A 19,185-nucleotide genomic window follows, 5' to 3' on the forward strand; every position below is an offset into this window, starting at 1 on the left:
AGTTTTGAAATATATTTACAGTTTTTACCATAGAATTACGAGTCGGTAAATTTACCTATTTCAGTACCTATCCGACCTGTCTTAAATAATTTCAAATCGATAGGTTAGTTAAATCGTTAAGCCCTGCATGTTACCTTAAATTACCGGTTGTTTTAAAAGCTTAATTAAACTATCTCATCTGATCATAACAGGAAAACTATAATCTGTAGCCTATACTAATATTAATACCTATTATACAAAAGTTTTGGCCATAGGTTTACGAGCCGGTTTAAGGTTTTGCCCTTTTGGTTGTTTGTTTGTAGGTAATTGTTTGTATGATTGTGTCTGTGAAGATATGAGGTTGTAGGGAGTATTAGTGTTCTGTGTTGTAGGGGATTCAGTCATCTCTAGATCTACTACACTGATTTTAAAAATTGTTTTACTAATAGAATGTCACGGTATTTGTGAGTGTCACGGGCTATGTACCTAACAACACGTTACAACCAATAGGAACGGAGCAGGAAGAAAATATTCCTTTTAAAAACTTCCGTTATGTGCGTAGATGGAAGTACGCCAAAATTTACGGAAATTAAAAAATATGACGCAATTGTTACCCTTTACAAATTCTAAAAATGACCGAGATTTAATTTAGAATTTTACAAAAAGTGGGAAAAACGTTTTCATACAAATTATCTTTTAATAAAATATGATAGAATTGAATGATTCATTTCTTTTTTGGTGGATTCGCTTCATTATAGTATTTCCGCATCGTGTTCCCGAGATGGCTATTGGCAGGTAAGTCTGTACGCAGTTTGAAGCCACACTCCGGTATATAGGAGACTCGTCCGAAGCAATGACCGATAAACGCAGCCAGCATAACCTTCGGATAGCTGCCGAAGTGCGGGTGAGCTCTTAGGCGTCCTACAACAAAAAGTTCACAGAAGCAAGGTATAAAAGCTATGCTAACAGAATTTGCATATTAATTTCAACAAGTCTGGAGGCCTAAGATGTGTGCCACGGCATAATCTCGTTATATGCAAAAGAAAAATGTCGTTTAATACCGGCGTTGTCCCAGTCACAGCTTTTTCGTTGCCTTGGAACGAAAGAGCTGTGACTTATATTTTGTAGGCGATATTTTGGAGCCACCGCTATTTGTCGGCATGTCATTTTGTCTTCACGCAATAATGTCGTGTCATCTTAGGCCTATTGAAAACAACTGAAAAAAAAAGAAACGAACTGTCAATTCTTACTTCCATGAACTTTTCTACCTACTGCTTTCTTTTATGTTTCTTCCGAGATGCCTGTTAATTTATATGACTGTTAATCTTTTTATGCCGTACCCGTTTCACCTTTTTATAGCTACTGTAGGTTGAAGTGGTCAATGAGAATATTTTCTTACTGTAATTGTCTAGAGCTCCTGTTTGTCTCCGATAGACGGAGACGGCTATAGACGGCTCATTGGTTGCTTGCGTAACGGTACTAACTAATTGGGTGAAGTTGTCAAGTTGAATAAGTCAATCCGAAGCTTGACTGGGTCCGCTAGCATATTATATAGATTTTAATATCTTACCTTGTAACAGGTGGTAAGAGCGAGAGAATAAAATGGCGTGTAGCAAGCAGGTGGCACTGCTGGAAACAGTCTGTGTGGTATAGATGTTCCTATTAATGATGTATCATGTTACCTAATCGTATGCCAGTGTAAGTGAGAGCAGCGAACAATGTGCTAAAGGGTAGACAGCGCTCGTAGAAGCTCTCCCTGTCACATTCCTCCAGCGCTTTCATTTCATCTGGTGTTAACTCGTAGTAACGCTGAAATCAGAATTCAGTTCAGGGATGTGGGCAGTGAACACATCCATTCTTGCAGTCCACTATTTGTAAATTTACGTATTTTACTACTTTCATGCCTATACAACATCTTACTACATAAATGCGAAAGGTCATTCATCACGAAATCTTGAAAAGTACTTGCAGTACAAAGATCAAATTTTGTTTGGAGGTAGTTTATAGTAAGTAGACCTGCGGACTGGTTTTGCAAGAGCCGGAATAATGCCGCTTTTTGTTAAAAATCATGACGACCTATCTGGTGCACTTGGAAGTGCTGAGATTCACAACAGAGAAGTCCTGAGTTCGAATCCTATCATCATTATCATCATTAACAGCGGATGGACGTCCACTGCTGGCTGACATAAACCTCTTGCATAGACATCCAATGCCTGCATCCAGCGGCTCCCTGGAACTCGCTTGATGTCTTCGGTCCATCTAGTAGGGGGTCGACCAACACGGCGCTTTCTAGTGTCGTCATTCCAGCACCTAGAGACCCTCGGCTCTACGAACTCTGTGCCCCGCCCACTTCAGCTTTGCGGTTAGTAGAGCTATGTCGGTGACTTCCGTTGACAGCGGATCTCCTCATTTCTGATTTGTATATAGTATAGTAAGTAATAGTATCCTAAACTAATTAAAGTTAAATAAAGACCGTTTCACATTAAGTAAATAGATGACTTACCAGTGGATGTGTGACATTCCGTATTGGAGGACATGTCCATTTGAGTTCCGATTCATCCACTTTACAGACCTCATCCTTGTCATTTTTTTTCGGATCAACCATTACGTTCTAAGGGAGTGCGAAAGAGGCTAGATTTTAGTACCAAAGGGTTTGTATGCTTTAGTTTTCTGCATTATAGTCAAAAATATTTTGTTCCATGATTAAACGTGCATTTTCGCCGTTCCGGATGCAAAGAGTAAAACTGACGTTTTGGGTGACATTGTAAAAGTCATGAACCTATAAAAGTAGAGCTTTTGATTTTTTTTGTAATACTGCTAATGTTCAGCCAGAATTTTTACCTACTGTTTAATAATATAATCTATTATACAGATATATACTCGTAGAGTTTTTTAACTTTTAGACTTGAAGAACGACTTGACCGATTCTTTCTTGAACCTAATCTGAGCAAATAGCAGAATAGCTATTAAAAATTTAAACCTATGTAGTATATATCAAGAGACATGGGAGAGGGTGTGGGTTCGAATCCGGTCAGAGGCATGCACATGCACCTCCAAATTTTCAGTTTTGTGCATTTCAAGAAATTAATAATCACGTGTCTCAAACAGTGAGGAAAAAACATCGTGAGGAAACCTGCATACCAGAGATTTTTCTTAATTTTCTGCGTGTGTGAAGTTTGCCATGCCGCATTGAGCCAGCTTGGTGGACTATTGGCCTAACCCCTCTCAGTCTGTGAGGAGACTCGAATTCAGCAGTGAGCCGAATATGGGTTGATAATGATAATGATATACTGAGAACAATGAGCAAATGCTTTAACAATGTATTTAGGATTCTGTGGTTTAAATGCTGTCCGCTTGGCAAACGAGTAAATTAACAAAAATCGCCAATAATCAAAGTTACTTTGACAAAATCACATGCACAACTAAACTGTAAATGTCAAATTCGTAGTCAACTCTCGTAATAATGTCGTCTATAAATGTTTTATTTTTATTACACGTCTGTTTAAACTTTAATCTGAGCGCTGTGGTCTCCCCACGTCTTTAACTCAGCACCCTCGGACCATGAGCGCGATCGGGCTTATGCTTCTATTGAGCTTGGTTAGAGCAGAACAGTATTCCGATTACGTTGGAGCTAGCATGCCGCAGTACAGCATAGAGGAAGACATTCGCGATGCTCCCCTCCCGTCCGAAGACTACCTGGAACAATCACCTGACGCGGAGGCACCGATTCCTTTCGATTATAAGTACGAAGAAAATTTACGAGGTTCGATGTTCAGATTATTGCTACTGTTTCTTCAGTATTTACGCAACCTCTTTGGTGTAGTTGGTTGTGCTGTGGTTGATAATAGAGAGGTTATCAACCCAGCAAGTATCAGTTTTGTACGATTTTATATTTTCTAAATTGGCACAGGTCTGGTAGTTAGCTTCTAGTATCTAGTAGTATGTAGCTAGTTAGTACCCTACCGGCAAAGACGCTCCAATGGATTTAGTGTTCCTGTACGATGGCGCATAGAAACCGTCAAAGTTATACCTCTTCTTTTAAGTAAGCCCGCTACCATCTTAGACATCAGGTAAAATCGCAGTCAAAGGCTAACTTGCTCATGGATTTTTAAAAAAAAACATCGAAATAGTAGTTTTTCAGCGGGTTTAACAATACAAACAAACTCTTTAGCTTTATAGTACTGGTATAAATATCAATAAGAACTAATTGAACTTTTTAAGTAACTGCCAGATAATCTAGAACTATTTACTCGATAGATACTAAAGTTTTAATGCTTTCAGAAAAAGACAACAAATTAACACAGAAGTACGAGGAAGATAAACGGTATCATCCCAATAAAAAATCAAAATATTCGCCAAACAACTCTGACGATTATGACGAACAAGAACATGAAGAGGCAACAGTTCCAAAACTAAAAACGAGTCGCAAAATGAGAGGACATCGTACTCGACTAAAAGATAAAGAACTTGATGAAGAACAGATAAATTACAGACAAAAGGCCCAGTCTGATGTTCATAATAGAAGAATTTACAAAGATGACATAGATATTACAAACGATTATTACGGTAAAGATAAGACGCTTGAAGACAATAGTAAAAAATCTGCTGATATTAACTATAGACAGAAAAAGAACAAAGTGATTAGAAGGAAACCTAGAGATAGAAGTATAAATTATAGACAGGAAAATGTTGATTTTGAAGATTTGAAGTCCTTGGGGAAGGGTGATGTAAAGCCTATAGAGGCAGATAATATGAATGATGAATCAGAATACGTACCGACTCGAAGAAAAAAAATTCGGCGTGTCATGGATCAGAAACCAGTGCGCCCTGTACCTGAAAAGACCAATATGAGAAACAAAAACTACCCAGAATACGAAGACAATTATTTTGACATGAAAAGGGTTAATGATATGAAAAATAGACTGCCTGATCTTCTTCGTAGAACACAAGGTACGTATTTCTCATTTCATTTATGTTTATTTTTAAATTAATGCAGTGTTACGCTTACTTCCCTATGGACTAGATGAAACATTGCGTTGATTGCTTGCAATCAAATACAGTGCATTTAATTGTTTTAGATACATTCAACCGTACATATTATTTATTTAGCTCAGGGCTTGATGACTGTATGTTTGAAATGGAATATTTAATTCTACCAAAACCTACTTAAGTTTTAAGTAACTTAGAACCAGAAAATTACATGTAAACATAAATATATAATCATTCTCTATTTATTCAATTGCTTGTTTATATCAATCCCACTATATCGTCGTATCGACATCCCACTTTATTAGGTACATGTTTTCAAGTCGAACAACAGCGTTGTTACTAAAAACTATAAAACTAATCTATTAAAATAAATGGTTGTAGTGCAACTGCCAACTGTGGACGGCTGATTTGCAATATTAAAAAAAATATATATATTCAATAATGTTCTTTGGGCCCAGGAACAAAATAATTATTTACGACCTCAAACTTTCTGTTTGTGATATAAATGACTCAAGCCATTTATCTTCTAGACTGTGGTGCGTTTGATAACTAATTGCCCCTTGAAAATAATTTGACAAACTTCCGCTAGATTTTAAATATCGTCCTTTATTTATTCTGTAAAAATCCGCTTTGAGGTTGTAATTTTTTTATTCTACAAGGTTGGATGTTGAATATTTTATTTTATAATAAAAAACTCTTCAACCTTTGTTCCTTGACCCAGGGCCTATAAAGTAAGATTGACAGTTCAGTGTTGTAATCGAGCAGTGTTCAGTAAAACCCGAAAAATCCCATTTTAACCGCAGAAGATTTCAAAGCTTAACAATAGGTTTGTGTGTGCCCAGCAAGCAATACGGAGACGATCGGGCGCCCCGAGCAAGACTTCCGTTACCGACGCGCAGATGTGCCAGACCAGACCACTATTACAACCAGCAACACCAGTAACACCAGCAACGCCACTGTACAGGAGACTATCATCACCGAGTCAACTAATACGACTATTATGTCAAACACAACAGAATTGTCCCTAGCAGAGAAATCAAGACTATCAATACTGAAAAAGGTTAATAGGAAAAACGAAATAAAAGACGTGGGACTGACGACTAAGCCGCCTGTATTGATGCAGGTCACCCAACAACTGCACACTTTGGTGATGGTAGAACCAGTGAGTTTAGGTGCACCGGTAGTCGAAGATACTCCTGAAAGGATCGCTAAGGCCAAGAAACTGATGCGCCAGAAGTTAATGGCAGGTGCTCGCAGTATACACGACTTGACTGATAATTGGGACGAGATGGTGTGTGACTACATTGATGTGTCGCTGCTAGATGCATCGCCGTTGGCATATCCTACGTTGTGGATGTTATTTATTGGGAGTTTGATTTGTTTAAATTGGTCAAATGTTGTTCCTATTTGAAGAAGGTTATGATTTTTTATTCCCAAATATATTTTAATAAAAAAATTATTTATTATCTACTTAGCTTTTATTTTATTTTTACAAGCCCTATTTGAACTTTTTGTTTTATTAGTCTTGCATCCGATAGAAAAATGTGAAAGATATACTTAGGGGTAGTTGTTTTCTTTTTACATGAATCAAATGAAACGCTATATATACATATACCTAATTTCTTACTCATACAAAATTAATGTAGGTAATATTTAGTCAGGTACTTTGCCTGATTGAACTAGTTATAACTCGGAATTTATAACTCGGACTTGGTACTCTGTAACTATATTAAATTTGAAGGAGCAGGTTTCCAGTAATTTGTTAAGGTAGCACAGAAGAATGCCTACCAGAAAATGTCGATCAGCTCTCCAGAGTTTAAAACCAAACTTCTGAAACGATTTGATAGTAGGAATATTCTATATGACAAAATAAAATTTTTTGATATTGGTTAGTAAATTACGAAGTGATGAAAACATTTAAAAAACATACATGTACAGTTAAAAACCTCCTTTATTGAAGTTGGTTAATAAAGGATCTACAGCCTCAATGCATTCCTGACCCTCCAAAGAGCCTGCCACTTTATATTTCAATCGTACTATTCCAGCAACTACCTCGTCAGCCACGAGTATTGCCGAGAGCATTGCCGAGAAAGAGCTGCAAGCTCTATTGGGCCAACGGCAGAGGAAAGAAATCCCACACTCATCCCCATGTACGCCGATCAGCCACTTCTCCCTCAAATTCCCTTCTGAAGCGGTGGACCCCAAAATGAACGACGAGTGGGTTCGATTTTTGGAGACCAACCGCGCAAAAAGCGTACACTTTACGTTATACGCTACGATTAATATTATGTTTGCTTTATTAAACTGCTTACAATATTATAGATCGATTTTTTATTTTATTACCTCAACTAACGGACGCCCGTGACTTCGTCAGCGTGGAATTCAGTTTTTCACAAATCCCGCGGGAACCATGGATTTTTCTGGGATGGATAGTAGTTTATGTGTTAATCTAGAGTAAAATCTATTTCCATTCCAAATTTCAGCCAAATCCAAACAAACATACCTACATCCATACAAACTTTCGCGTTTATAATATTAGTATCTACTCGTAGGAGTAGGATGGTATCTCATTCTCTTTTTTTATTCTTTAGAAGTTAGGTCTTGCTTGATTACAATCTCCTGATGGTAAGTGATGATGCGGGCTAACTTTTAAGGACTAGGATGAAAATCCACAGCCCTTTCGGTTTCTACACGACATTGTAGGTAGCGAACGCTAAATCGCTTGGCGGTACGTCTTTGCCGGTAACTAGCCACGACCGAAGCCTCCTACCAATTTTATATTTAAACTAGAAATAAAATCCTTTTTTATTTTTATTTTATTTTATTTATTTTATACTAAGTATTATTTAAATTAAATAGGTTTATAATGAAAATTGTGCATGCTCTGTGGCGTAGCTAAATCACTTTCGGTGATTTTGTAGGGTATAAAATCAAAAACATTTTCGATTGCCTGTATTTTGTCGAGCCTGTTGCATCGTATTTTCGATTTTATTTCTGTAATGCCCATCTCCGGCCCAGGCCTACCCTAACCACCCGGCAATTTATATCTAAAAAAATTTTGATAATTTTACTTTAATAATGAAATCACAGCTGAAGTAACATCTGAAGCTGTAGGTACTTCAGATGTTACTTCGCCGCTTTGGTACACTGGCGAATATCTTGTCCTAAAGAAAGAAAGAAGAAAGAAAATAAATTTATTCAAATTTAAAAGTTACAAACAGTACCTAACTAACTAACTTAACTTAACTAACTAACTAAAAACAGCATGTCTGTCTGTAACCCTTAAAAAAGAAAGGGTGTACAGCTCAGCATATGCCGTGTACTATATACAAGCATAACACACGGCGCGGATTTTCAGCTGAGACCCGTGTGTCGCCACAGCTAACATAAAAAAAATAAAAATGAGAACAAATTCAAGTGAATTAAATTCAATTAGAAGCAGCAAATATGTTTAAAAATAATAATTAAGTACCAATTAAACTACAGATGTAAAGATATATAGTGTGATTTATATATGAATTTATAATGTGAAGTGTATTTATTACTTAATGTATAAAATATATATGTACCTATAATAAATAGAAAATCAAGATAAAGAACTAAATTAAGATAAAGAACTAGAAGAGTAATAAAAAAAGGATTTTTCTGCAAAATACATATTAAACCAATTATTTAACCGAATCCTTTTTTAAACATCATATTAACATATCCATATACTTTTATACAGCGGTATACCTGTAGTTCCTGGTTTCCCTGGGTTTTCTGGGCCTACGTTATATGGGCTGGTGGGCATTTCCCCTCTAATTTTGTATGGCAAGTTACCTATAGGTACCGTACCTTATAATGCTCAAATAGCTATTTTTTCAGACTCAAAAAATATTAGCAGAGGCCTATTTACCTAGGTATTAGAGAATGTGTTCCTACGTGAAAATTTAGCGTAAGGAGTCGACTTCTTTGCGGTAAAAGAAACTTCTGTAAAATGCAAAGTTAAACTAAATAGATATAAGAGAGAGGAAGTTGAAAAGTGCTTGTAAACTGAGCCTACTTGAAATAAATGATTTTTGATTTGATTTGATTTGATTTGATTTGAAGCTGTATTATAGGTAAAGAAATTGCAAAATATGTAGGTATAAGTAAAGGTATAAATAGTTTATTCCTTTAATTAAATATCATTGTTTTTACGAATTGTAAGACTACAGTGGGTGTAATACTAAATTAGTGTTATACAAAATCATTGTAGCTTTTAATTATAGGGATAAACATCACAATTTATAATCTCAAGTAGCTTGAGTTTCAAGTTCGATAGTGTTAGACAGCCGACAGCAGCGCCATCTGTGAGTTCGGGTGCGGTTCGCGAGCGCGCCGCGAGAGGGCGCCAGCGGTTTGGGCGCAGTGGCGACGGATTGATTGCAGGCGGGCGGTCTGGGGCGCGCGGCGGGGGCGGTGCGGCATGCACGCGGCCGGCGGCGAGTCCGGAGCTGCGAGTTAGTTCAATTTATTTATTCGCGGCGGCTCGCGCGCGCCGGAGGTCGCTCGAGTTTGCGAGCCGGCGGATCCTCGTCCGGTCGTCCGGTCGTCCGGTGTCAGTTCTCGTCACTAGCCCGTCGGTGTTCAAGTGACTAGCATGAGCGACAGGGACAGGTCGTCACCCTCCCTCACGGACACCCCGCTCAAGACGTACATCGGCCGGCACGACGACGACTACCCCCTCATAAACGGAAACGGTGAGTGACAACCGCCGGCGAGTGGTCGCCGAGCAGCCGCAGGTCGATCGACGGGAGACCGACTTCTGTTCGCACACCCGTGCCGTTTTGCCGCAGTGTACACGCGGGTTCGATCGACCCGTCTTCCGAGCTTTAATGGACTAGATATACGTACCTCCTACATAGTGTACGTAGAAGGAAGCCGACCCTTCCACTGCGTGCCGTAGATCAGATGGGCGCCTCGTACGAAACGCCGCCGCATTCAGTGTGCGGGATCGAAATTCGAATATACAGTTTATCATCTGCAACTGTCACAGTAGAGTATGTTCGTATCGCATACTTGAACGTAAACGAAAACATTAATGTCTATTAAGAGGGGCCGATGATAAATCTACCTCTAGGATGACAGCCAACTCCGTGGAATGTTGTTCGCCGTCGTACTTGAACTCTGGAAAGAACCCATTCGCACTCGATAAAACCAGTGGCATTGTCGCACTCCCGAAAATCTGAAACAAGACAGAATCTTGCGAATGGTCCAAAAAGCCTATCGCAGCATTGCCGGTGAAGTGTGGTCACTTTCTGCCACAACTGCTGGTACTGTCTTGAGCCTATCGGTGAAGTTCTAAACGCGAACGCAATTCCTGGTCTGCGTAAGTCTACCTATGTCGGTATCACGCAATTGGTATTTTATGAGGGTTCGAGTTGAGTCGGCGCCGCCGTGCGCCCGGTGCGGTGCCCAGATATTGGATCGATATCCGGTGACCTTAGGTCTTCGAGACGGAAGAACTTGCGAAAGTGGATCTACCGTATTCCGTAAGACAATTTGTTATACGTGCGACTGAGACTTTTAGACCGGCGTTAGACTCTTCGGTCTAAAACATGTCCGGAGTTTCGAGAAGTGTGACGAAGTATAAAGTTAAATGTACTAACTTAGTATTTACTACTTACCTATTCAGTTTCATATTTTTTTTGTATTTACTACACTTATATACTTACGCATATATTCTACAAATACATTTGCTTGCATTTCGGTACGGAACTAAGGGATGAGAAAATAAGTTAGTAATTTTATAGGCATAGAAGAGAATAGAGTTTTCGTGTTGAATGCCATTTTGATCCTTTAATGTTGCTGATTTATAAAATTTCCCCTGCGCTTGTTTTTTGTAGTTGAAATTTCCTCGACGCGTAGCGACGTATCCTTTATCTGAGAGCGCGTGATCTATCGGTAATGGGGTAATAGTTCTAGCGATAGCGATTTATTACTAACTAGCGGACCCGGTCAAGCTTCGCTTTGATTTTTGTGCAATTCTTCCCTATGCCTACCCTATCCTACTCCTACTCCTACCCCTACCCTACCCCTACCCATTACCTACCCTAACCCTACCCTACCCCTACCCATTACCTACCCTACCTCTGCCCTACCCATACCGCACCCCTACCCCTAACAAAGCCCTACCCTTAGTTCTATTATTAAACGTTTGTATGGGAAATAGAAAAGGGTTGCTTTTATGGTTTTCCCGGCAATTATTCTAATATTTCTCACCTTTTACACCTTTCCTATACCTCCACGAACATTTCAAGACCAAGATAAGATAAATCCGTTCAGCGGTTCTCGAGTTTAAGCGAGACTAACGAACAGCAATTCATTTTATATATTTAGTAGATTGGGTTAATATTTATAAACGCTACAAACTTTTACGCGTATGACTACAAACTACAAATGAGTAAAAAATACGTATAATGGAGGGTTTCTTCATCTTTGCCTCAGGTTAGGAACACGATGGATATACTGGCCACTGTTTTTATTTTATTACTAGGTATTTGGAAATACAGTATTTTGTTTTTTAAATTAATAGGGGGATTACTTCTAGCTGCATGAAAAAATGTAAAGCGTATTCAACACACAGATTAATTGTAATAGGAAAAACTCTAAGCGAAAATGTTACTTTTAAAAAGATGAAGACACTACGAAACACGCTATCTTCGAATGCGAAAAATTACTTAAAGTTAAATGGAATGAAAGTCATTGAGTTACTATGTACTACTAGAGGTCTGGGAATTATAATCACGTGGCAACATGAAGTATATGCTGCAGCGGTAAACTTTGATGAACTGTAGGTACCTATACTACTAAAATATGCAGCGGTAGATCATCAACATCATTATCGTTATCATAATCATTGACAAGTCATAAGTCATATTCGGCTCACTATTCAGCACGAGTCTGCTCTCAGAACGAGAGGGGTTATAGGTTTAGTTCACCACGCTGGCCCAATGCGGATAGGCAAACTTTACACACAGAAAATTATCAGGTTTCTTTAAGATGCTTTTCCTTCACCAGCTATACTATGTGAGCAAGAAAGTAAAGGGAAGGGCAGGGACATTGCTGCATTTGAATGGAACGCAGCGTATGTGGTGTCTTCTCTAGTGCCTCGTACATCAATGTTGAATGATGAAAGCGACGTAGGGAGCATACTCGCGAATATACTGTCATGAATGGCAAAGATAGTAAATGCTAAGAAAGATAATAACGAGAAGAGAGGTAAGAAAATAAGAGGAGAAGAAGAGATAACTTCTAGACAAAAGGTTTGGCACAAAAAAATGGCAAGTGTATTCTTCCCATCAAAAAGATCACACGACTTGTATGCCTAGGTTTAGGAGAGAGAGGTAGGTAATCACCTATGTTAAACCCTAGGGCTATTTGGTAACGCTGTCGTTATCAGACAATATAACTCGTTGATCACACTAATATTATAAAGGCGAAAGTTTGTGTGTAAGTGTAAAGTTTCCTCTTCGCTTCGGCTACTGAGCGATTTGGCTAAAATTTGAAATGGAAATAGATTTCACTCTGGATTAACACATTTGCTACTTTTCATTACGGAAAAATCCATGGTTTTCATAGGTTTTGTGAAAAAGTTGTAATTAATAGTTTTTCAATAGAAGATGTGGTACAAAGTTTACTTCAATGCAAGAAATAGCAATGGATACTAAAAGCAAAAAACTTTGTTAATAATTATCAATATTGGCGAATTATCCACCTTCACTACAACTTCATGGACTGAATATAATTATTTTAGCATCTTTAAATACTTCTCTGTAGAATATTCTAAGAATTTTAATATCATTAAGCTTAGTTTATTATTTATCATTGTCATTTGACATTTTATGATATCAACTGACAATTGTCGGTGGCTTTCATGAAAGCGTCTCGGTTCGTGAATTCAGACTGGTGGATATATGCTACGTTTATCAATTTAGAAAACAAAATCAAGTAAAAGTTAAGTAGGTACTTATTTTTTTCAAGCTAGTTTGAAGTAAAACTACTTTGTTCCTCAGTATCATATTAAAAGTCTTACTTGTGAACAAGTTTATACAACCGGGAGTAATTAAATTGAAATGTCGTATAATTGAAATGTAAGTTTCAAACTCTTGTAAGCGAATAGAAGTCAGAGATTTATTCATTCTTACTTCTGCAAACGATAAATATAATTATAAATGAAATAAACACTTCATTATTACATAAAGCCTACTTTTTATCTAAAGTCATATTACATGCAATTTTGAATAGGCAGCTTTCTTGCTGAAAGCTACCAGAATGTAAACAGATTTTCTTGCGGATTTCAGCAGTACTTAGATAAAGTGATTCTTAAGGAAGCTTCAAGGAAGTATAATAAATAATGACGCCGATAGGTTTCACCTGTGTGGTTCCTGTTCCCGTAGGAATACGGGGATAATATATAGCCTATAGCCTTTCTCGATAAAAAGGGCTATCTATCACTGAAAGAATTTTTCAATTCGGACCAGTTCCTGAGATTAGCGCGTTCAAACAAACAAACAAACTCTTTAGGTTTATAATATTAGTATACATTTGGCAATGATAGAAATATGACGATAATAATTGGTCGGGATGATAGGAAAAAGTTAAGCGGCCTGGGGTTTCATTGAGAACACTGCCTGGTATATTTAGAAGTTTTCATAGAAGGGATGCACTCGAACAAAATCGCGGGTGTCTGTTAGTGATAACATATTAGGTATATAGATGGAAAAAAATATGGTGTAGGAATAAATAACACCACCATTTATAGCATATTATTGATGAAATAATTTTAGACGTTCAGTATGGGGATGATGAGTAGGTTTGAATTTGAATATATTGATTTTTATGAGACATTCGGGTTAATGAATATGAAAAAAAAACACTTGCCTGGATGTTTGCAAAATAAATAAGATTATATTTAACATTTTATCGTAATTAGATGAAAATTCAAACATTTTTAGCTTCCTTACAACTAGACATTTTGAACACTGTCATCATCCCTATTACAGTGTTGTATAATTACTGATTGACTATTTGTGAAAACAATGTATAAATGATGGTATTTTCGAGATTCATGTGTATGACGCGCTCGGTCCTAGGGCTCCATCCAAGGTTGCAGTCCACAATAGACGCGCGAAGGCCGGGCCTCGGGCGCTTCGCTGGACGAGCCACGAGCTCATAAATAATGCTCCGAATAGTTTACTTTCGACTCGACACCAATATAGATATATTTAGCCCAGCTTCCGTTACTCTATGGATATTTCTATGTGCTTCTGACATTCGTACGGACGGGCATACAGCGCGTCCGTGTCTAATGATTGTACGCTTTTATTTATTTACTGGCGGAAGCCCGCGACTTCGTCTGCGTGGAAATTCTAAAGTCAATAAAAGACTTTTTTTTCAATATTTCCATTCCCCTCCAAGTAGTCGGAAAAGACTGTGCTAGGAGTGGGTACGACAATAGACCAATGGGACGAGGATCGAACCACCACCCTTCGGTGTCGAGTCCGACCGTTCTTACCGTTGAGCTATTGAGGCATTGAATAGACTTTTATTAAAAGATACACAATTTCTTGATGTGCACTTTTTTTAAAACTTTTAAAGAAGAACAGTTCCGTTGACACTTGTTTTCTATGTAATTTAACAGTCGTGTGCACAATTATTAAAATTCTCGATTTAGACATATTTAACATTGATCCTTCGCTCCTGTTGATCGTAACTCTGTTTATATTTTCGCAATAAATTGAGACAGAGCAGAACATGTTATGTGTTCGGTGTATGTCTAATTTCTATACCAAATTTCATCAAGCAGTTTAGCCAAAGCTAACAGAGAGTCAGACAGGCTTACTTTCGCACTTATAATAATAATAGCGGACGCCCGCAACTTCGTCCGCGTGGAATTTAGTTTTTCACAAATCCCTCGAGAACCATGTAATTTTCTGGGATGAAAAGTTGATGAAATGTATTAATCGAAAGTGAAATCTAGCCGCGTTGAAAAGTTTTCATCATAGTAGGCATAAAAGCAACCGCCCACTTATAATTCTTAGTTGACCGATTAAGTCGCAGAGTGTATTATAGTCGGGCAAGTTGTTGATGACATTCCCATGATATGCGGGCGACGGAGGGATGCGTGGGAAGTGAAGTGTATCAGTAGTGGGATTTTCATTCATCGCGGCACGCCCCTCGGCCCGCGCGGACTATCGGGAGTGTTACGAACAAAGTTGCAAGCTATACCAGGTATCGCGATATATGTTAGCTTGCTCTTTATCTTCTCCAATTACTCGCAACTAATAAATTGAGCACCGATCGCAACAGAATCCTGATTCCCTTTCGATTAAAAAGTTGTAAGCGTTTCTAATTTTGTTGTTCGATAGTCGGCCAACTATAAGAATTGTAAATGAACGGGAGAGAGATAAAAATGATGAGCCTCGATCGAACCCGGGACGTTACATTGAAATTCATTGCTTTGCTAACCAAGCACATAGTAGTCAAAATATTCTCACCGCATTCGACTAAAAATAATCATAATCATAATTTCGTATATCAATATCATCTTCTTTATCACATATGATAAGACGCGTCGAAGTTACCCATCGAGTAAGCATACTACGATGTTATAAAGTATAATAATATACTCAACTAGCGGACGCCAGTGACTATGCCCGTCCGTAGCCCTCATTCACACGCGAGCTTTTTAACAGGACGTTAAAAAACCGTTAAAATTCAAGAAATGCATTCACGCGACAGCGTTTTTAAAACAAGATGCTTTTTTATCGAGCAGGGTTGCATTTTCAATTTTGGTCGTTGGAGATATACCTTCATTCAACTTCATTCTGTACGCTACGCCCACCAACGCTGGGTATTAACGCATCGCTTTTATACTTTCGTGCAAATGAGCCTTAACCTTCCTTAACCCTCATTTGCATGAATAAAATTTTAACAGGACATTAAAAAAGCGTTAAAATTCGAGAAATAACAAGTTAGCTCCTTGTAACAAGTTAGCCCGCTTCTATCTTAGACTTCATCATCACTTACCATCAGGTGAGATTGTAGTCAAGGGCTAACTTGTAAAAAATTTAAAAAAGAAAATAAAAAAAATAAAAAAAAAATGAAAAAAAATATATGCTCTGTCTGTATATTACGGTAAAGTATAAATAGTAACAGGTAGTTTATTTTATAATTTATTATTGTTATAAAAATATTATGCCGCAGTAAACTAGTGATTATATTTAAGCCACGTTTAAATTTCTTGAATGATTATAACATGACGACTGCGTTAAGAGATAACGATATTGCGTATTGTGACATGATTATTCCAATGGTTATTATTTTGCTTATCAAACTAACGATTCGACCTGAATAAAGTATTTTTGACTTTGGACTTTTGAATTTGATTTCGGAATTTGACTATAGAATTATACAACTTCAATTTGTAGTAGGTTCAGGTTTTTATAAAGTGCGTATTGACAATCATTATCAACCCAATTAAACGGCCCACTTTTGGGCCAAACGTCCCTTAGAGCTTACACCCAGCACGCTTCAGCAATACGGATTGATGGGCTTAGGGTTAGGTTAATATTATTTACGTATACTACGATTTTAAGTTTTCAACTTCAATTATTACTAAGTACTTAATTACAATGATGACATTTCAAAAGTGCTTGTAAATAAATTTTGACTTTTAATTTTATACGTCTTATATTCGTATAATCAAAGATAAATATTACTAATCGATATGTAAGGTACCTACGCAACCAATTTGTAGTATATAAAAATATAATAGTTATAGCAAGTCATCCTTAAAAGTTAGGTAGGTATATGACATTGAGGTTTTTTATGTTCTTTTATTCTTTACAAGTTAGCACTTTACTACAATTTGACCTGATGATATGATCATACAATCTAAGATGAAAGCGAGCTAACTTGTTAGGAAGAGGATGAAAATCCACACCACTTTCGGTTTCTTTACGACATCGTACTGGAATTTTATAAAATCTTGGCATATTTTTTGTCAAAACCATAACTTATAATCACATTATTTGTTTGTGAAAACCGTATGAAAGATACTGAACGAATCAGTATTCTTTGGATTTTTCTGTGACAGACACGCGGCGTAGGACTAGTCCTTTTATAATATTAAATTATTAAGTTAGATAGCTTGCTAACTTGATAGTTAACTTGGCTTAGATTTGACTTTAAAGGTCCTTTGCCTTTTGCATACTTGGTGAACTTTTTTGAAGTAGGTTAACGATTAATAGAAAATGTATGTAATAATCGCGATGTTGTAACATTAGTATCGTAACGTGTAGGCATTAGCAGGTTGCGGACTGTCGGGCAATTATCATCGGTTTATCTGTTATTCGATAATGCGAGTAAGTATTAGGCCCAGATTTCACTTGGATGCCAAGGCCACGTCGCCAAAATGACTTTAAATACGGATGCTAGAGACAATCATTCCTCAATTTGTCCTAAAAGGAGATGGGAATAAATCTAACTAAATTAAAAGAAATAAATAAAATAAAACCCAAATTTTTGAGTTGAATGAAGATGGCGCCCATACAGCAACTATGACATGACAATTTACAGCAAACGTCAAATCGACTACTGCATTGAAAACGTCATCAATCCGCCATTATTACACATATTAGTGTTGCATTCCTTGGGAGATAATTAATGTTATTTCGAAACAATTAAAGTACATTCGTAGATTTGAATAATCAACAATAATTAAAAAAAAAATCTTTTGTTTCCGCCAGGGTGCAATGACTGATCCTGGGCTCCATACAATTTTGGACCATCTCCTTTGGGCCACTTTTTAGAACGACACAAAAACGAAAAACTAAAAATCTTGTATATTTTACTAGATTACTTATAGAATAGAATACTTATAGAATAGACTAGATTACTTATAGAATAGAATAGAATAGAATATTAGCAGAAATAATATTCGCCAACAGGGAAAATAATCTGATTCCTTTCACACCGATCGTAGTGATTTATGTATCCTCTTTGATTCACTGGTTGTCAGTTGTCTTTGCCAACGTTGGCTGCCAATGTCAAAGTTAATCAATGAATGTCAAATGTCAAAATGTTGCTGTTTATCATTTGATATTTGTCGTATTTTGACTAAATGTGTCAAGTTAGTGTCAAATCCTTATATAACTGTGGCCTGTCAGTTTGCAACCAGTGGCCTGTAACAAGTAATTAAACTGTTTAGGCATATATAGATTTTTTTGAAAATTGGCCTCAGGGGATCTGCTTAATTAGCCTAATTTATGGCCAATTTACAGCTCGGTACCATTAGTATAATTTGGGTCCGAGTGTGCATGGAGACAGGGTTCCTCTTTTCAGATTGAATCCGAAATAGGTTCCATCGTATAGCGCTAATCACTGAGAGGTCGTCCCATTCTCGCCTGCTACCTACCTTACCTAGCAGTACCTTTTCCTAACAGTCTACTAATAGTCAAATAAAAAAAAAAATCACTACCTCTTAATGCCTCGACTGATATTCGAATATTCACATTCCAAAAGTGTACTAGACATTCTAAATCAATACTACATACGTTACCTATGAACTTTATGGATTCCGAGTGAGACGCGAACCTTATAGTTTTATATCCATACTTGTACCTACATCGCAGCAAACACTTATTTCCTCCTACGAGTGTGTTAGTTCTTGTTGTTTGTTGGATACATACATACAGGGAAGGAAAAGTTCTGCAATAACGTACATTGTCTACATAAATAATACTTTGAAATGAAATTGAATTAGGTACCTTTTATTAAAAACTAGCGGACGCCCGCGACTTCGTCCGCGAGAAATTCGATGTAAACTTACAACTAAATCTATCTTACCCCTACCCTATCACTACCCTACTCCTACCCTACCTCTAACCTACCCCTACCTAACCCCCACCCTTCTGGTTGATTTTTTACACCTTGTGTTCGAAAAACCCAAATATCTTAAAAACCCTATTTTTTTTCCAAAATAAAATTTAGCCTATGTTACTTGTGGATATATAGCTTGCGAATGGTGAAAGAATTTTTAAAATCGGTCTAGTAGTTTTTGAGCCTATTCATTACAAACAAACAAACATACAAACAAAGTTTTCTTCTTTATAATATTAGTATAGAAAAACTTAGTAAAATTAAACTCATTGACACAAAATAGAACAAATATGTTATATTTCATCGTTA

At 37.2% G+C, this 19,185-nt stretch overlaps 3 protein-coding genes across 4 annotated transcripts in view; 2 read left to right on the forward strand and 1 right to left on the reverse strand.

The window, feature by feature from the left end:
• Positions 1-703: 703 nt before the first annotated feature.
• LOC112045505 (OCIA domain-containing protein 1-like) lies at positions 704-2,584 on the reverse strand. Its single transcript, XM_024081700.2, has 3 exons — positions 2,483-2,584; positions 1,662-1,788; positions 704-900 (listed from the first exon to the last, which is right to left on the reverse strand). Exons 1-3 carry the CDS (start codon positions 2,582-2,584, stop codon positions 704-706), a joined length of 426 nt encoding a protein of 141 aa, XP_023937468.2.
• Positions 1,446-6,391, forward strand: LOC112045503 (uncharacterized). The gene is made up of 3 exons (XM_024081688.2): positions 1,446-3,742; positions 4,261-4,929; positions 5,811-6,391. Exons 1-3 carry the CDS (start codon positions 3,541-3,543, stop codon positions 6,377-6,379), a joined length of 1,440 nt encoding a protein of 479 aa, XP_023937456.2. The 5' UTR covers positions 1,446-3,540; the 3' UTR covers positions 6,380-6,391.
• Positions 6,392-9,474: 3,083 nt separating this feature from the next.
• LOC112045504 (hepatic leukemia factor) overlaps positions 9,475-19,185 on the forward strand; it is a 189,191-nt gene continuing 179,480 nt past the window's right edge. Inside the window, exon 1 of one of the 2 annotated variants that reach the window (XM_052890538.1) lies at positions 9,475-9,692. In XM_052890538.1, coding sequence (XP_052746498.1) covers positions 9,593-9,692 — 100 coding nt within the window. In that variant the 5' untranslated portion in view covers positions 9,475-9,592. The remainder of the gene's footprint in view (positions 9,693-19,185) is intronic. The other variant, XM_024081697.2, reaches the window with a different exon arrangement.

Source organism: Bicyclus anynana, chromosome Z, assembly GCF_947172395.1.
Source record: "Bicyclus anynana chromosome Z, ilBicAnyn1.1, whole genome shotgun sequence".
NCBI lineage: Eukaryota > Metazoa > Arthropoda > Insecta > Lepidoptera > Nymphalidae > Bicyclus > Bicyclus anynana.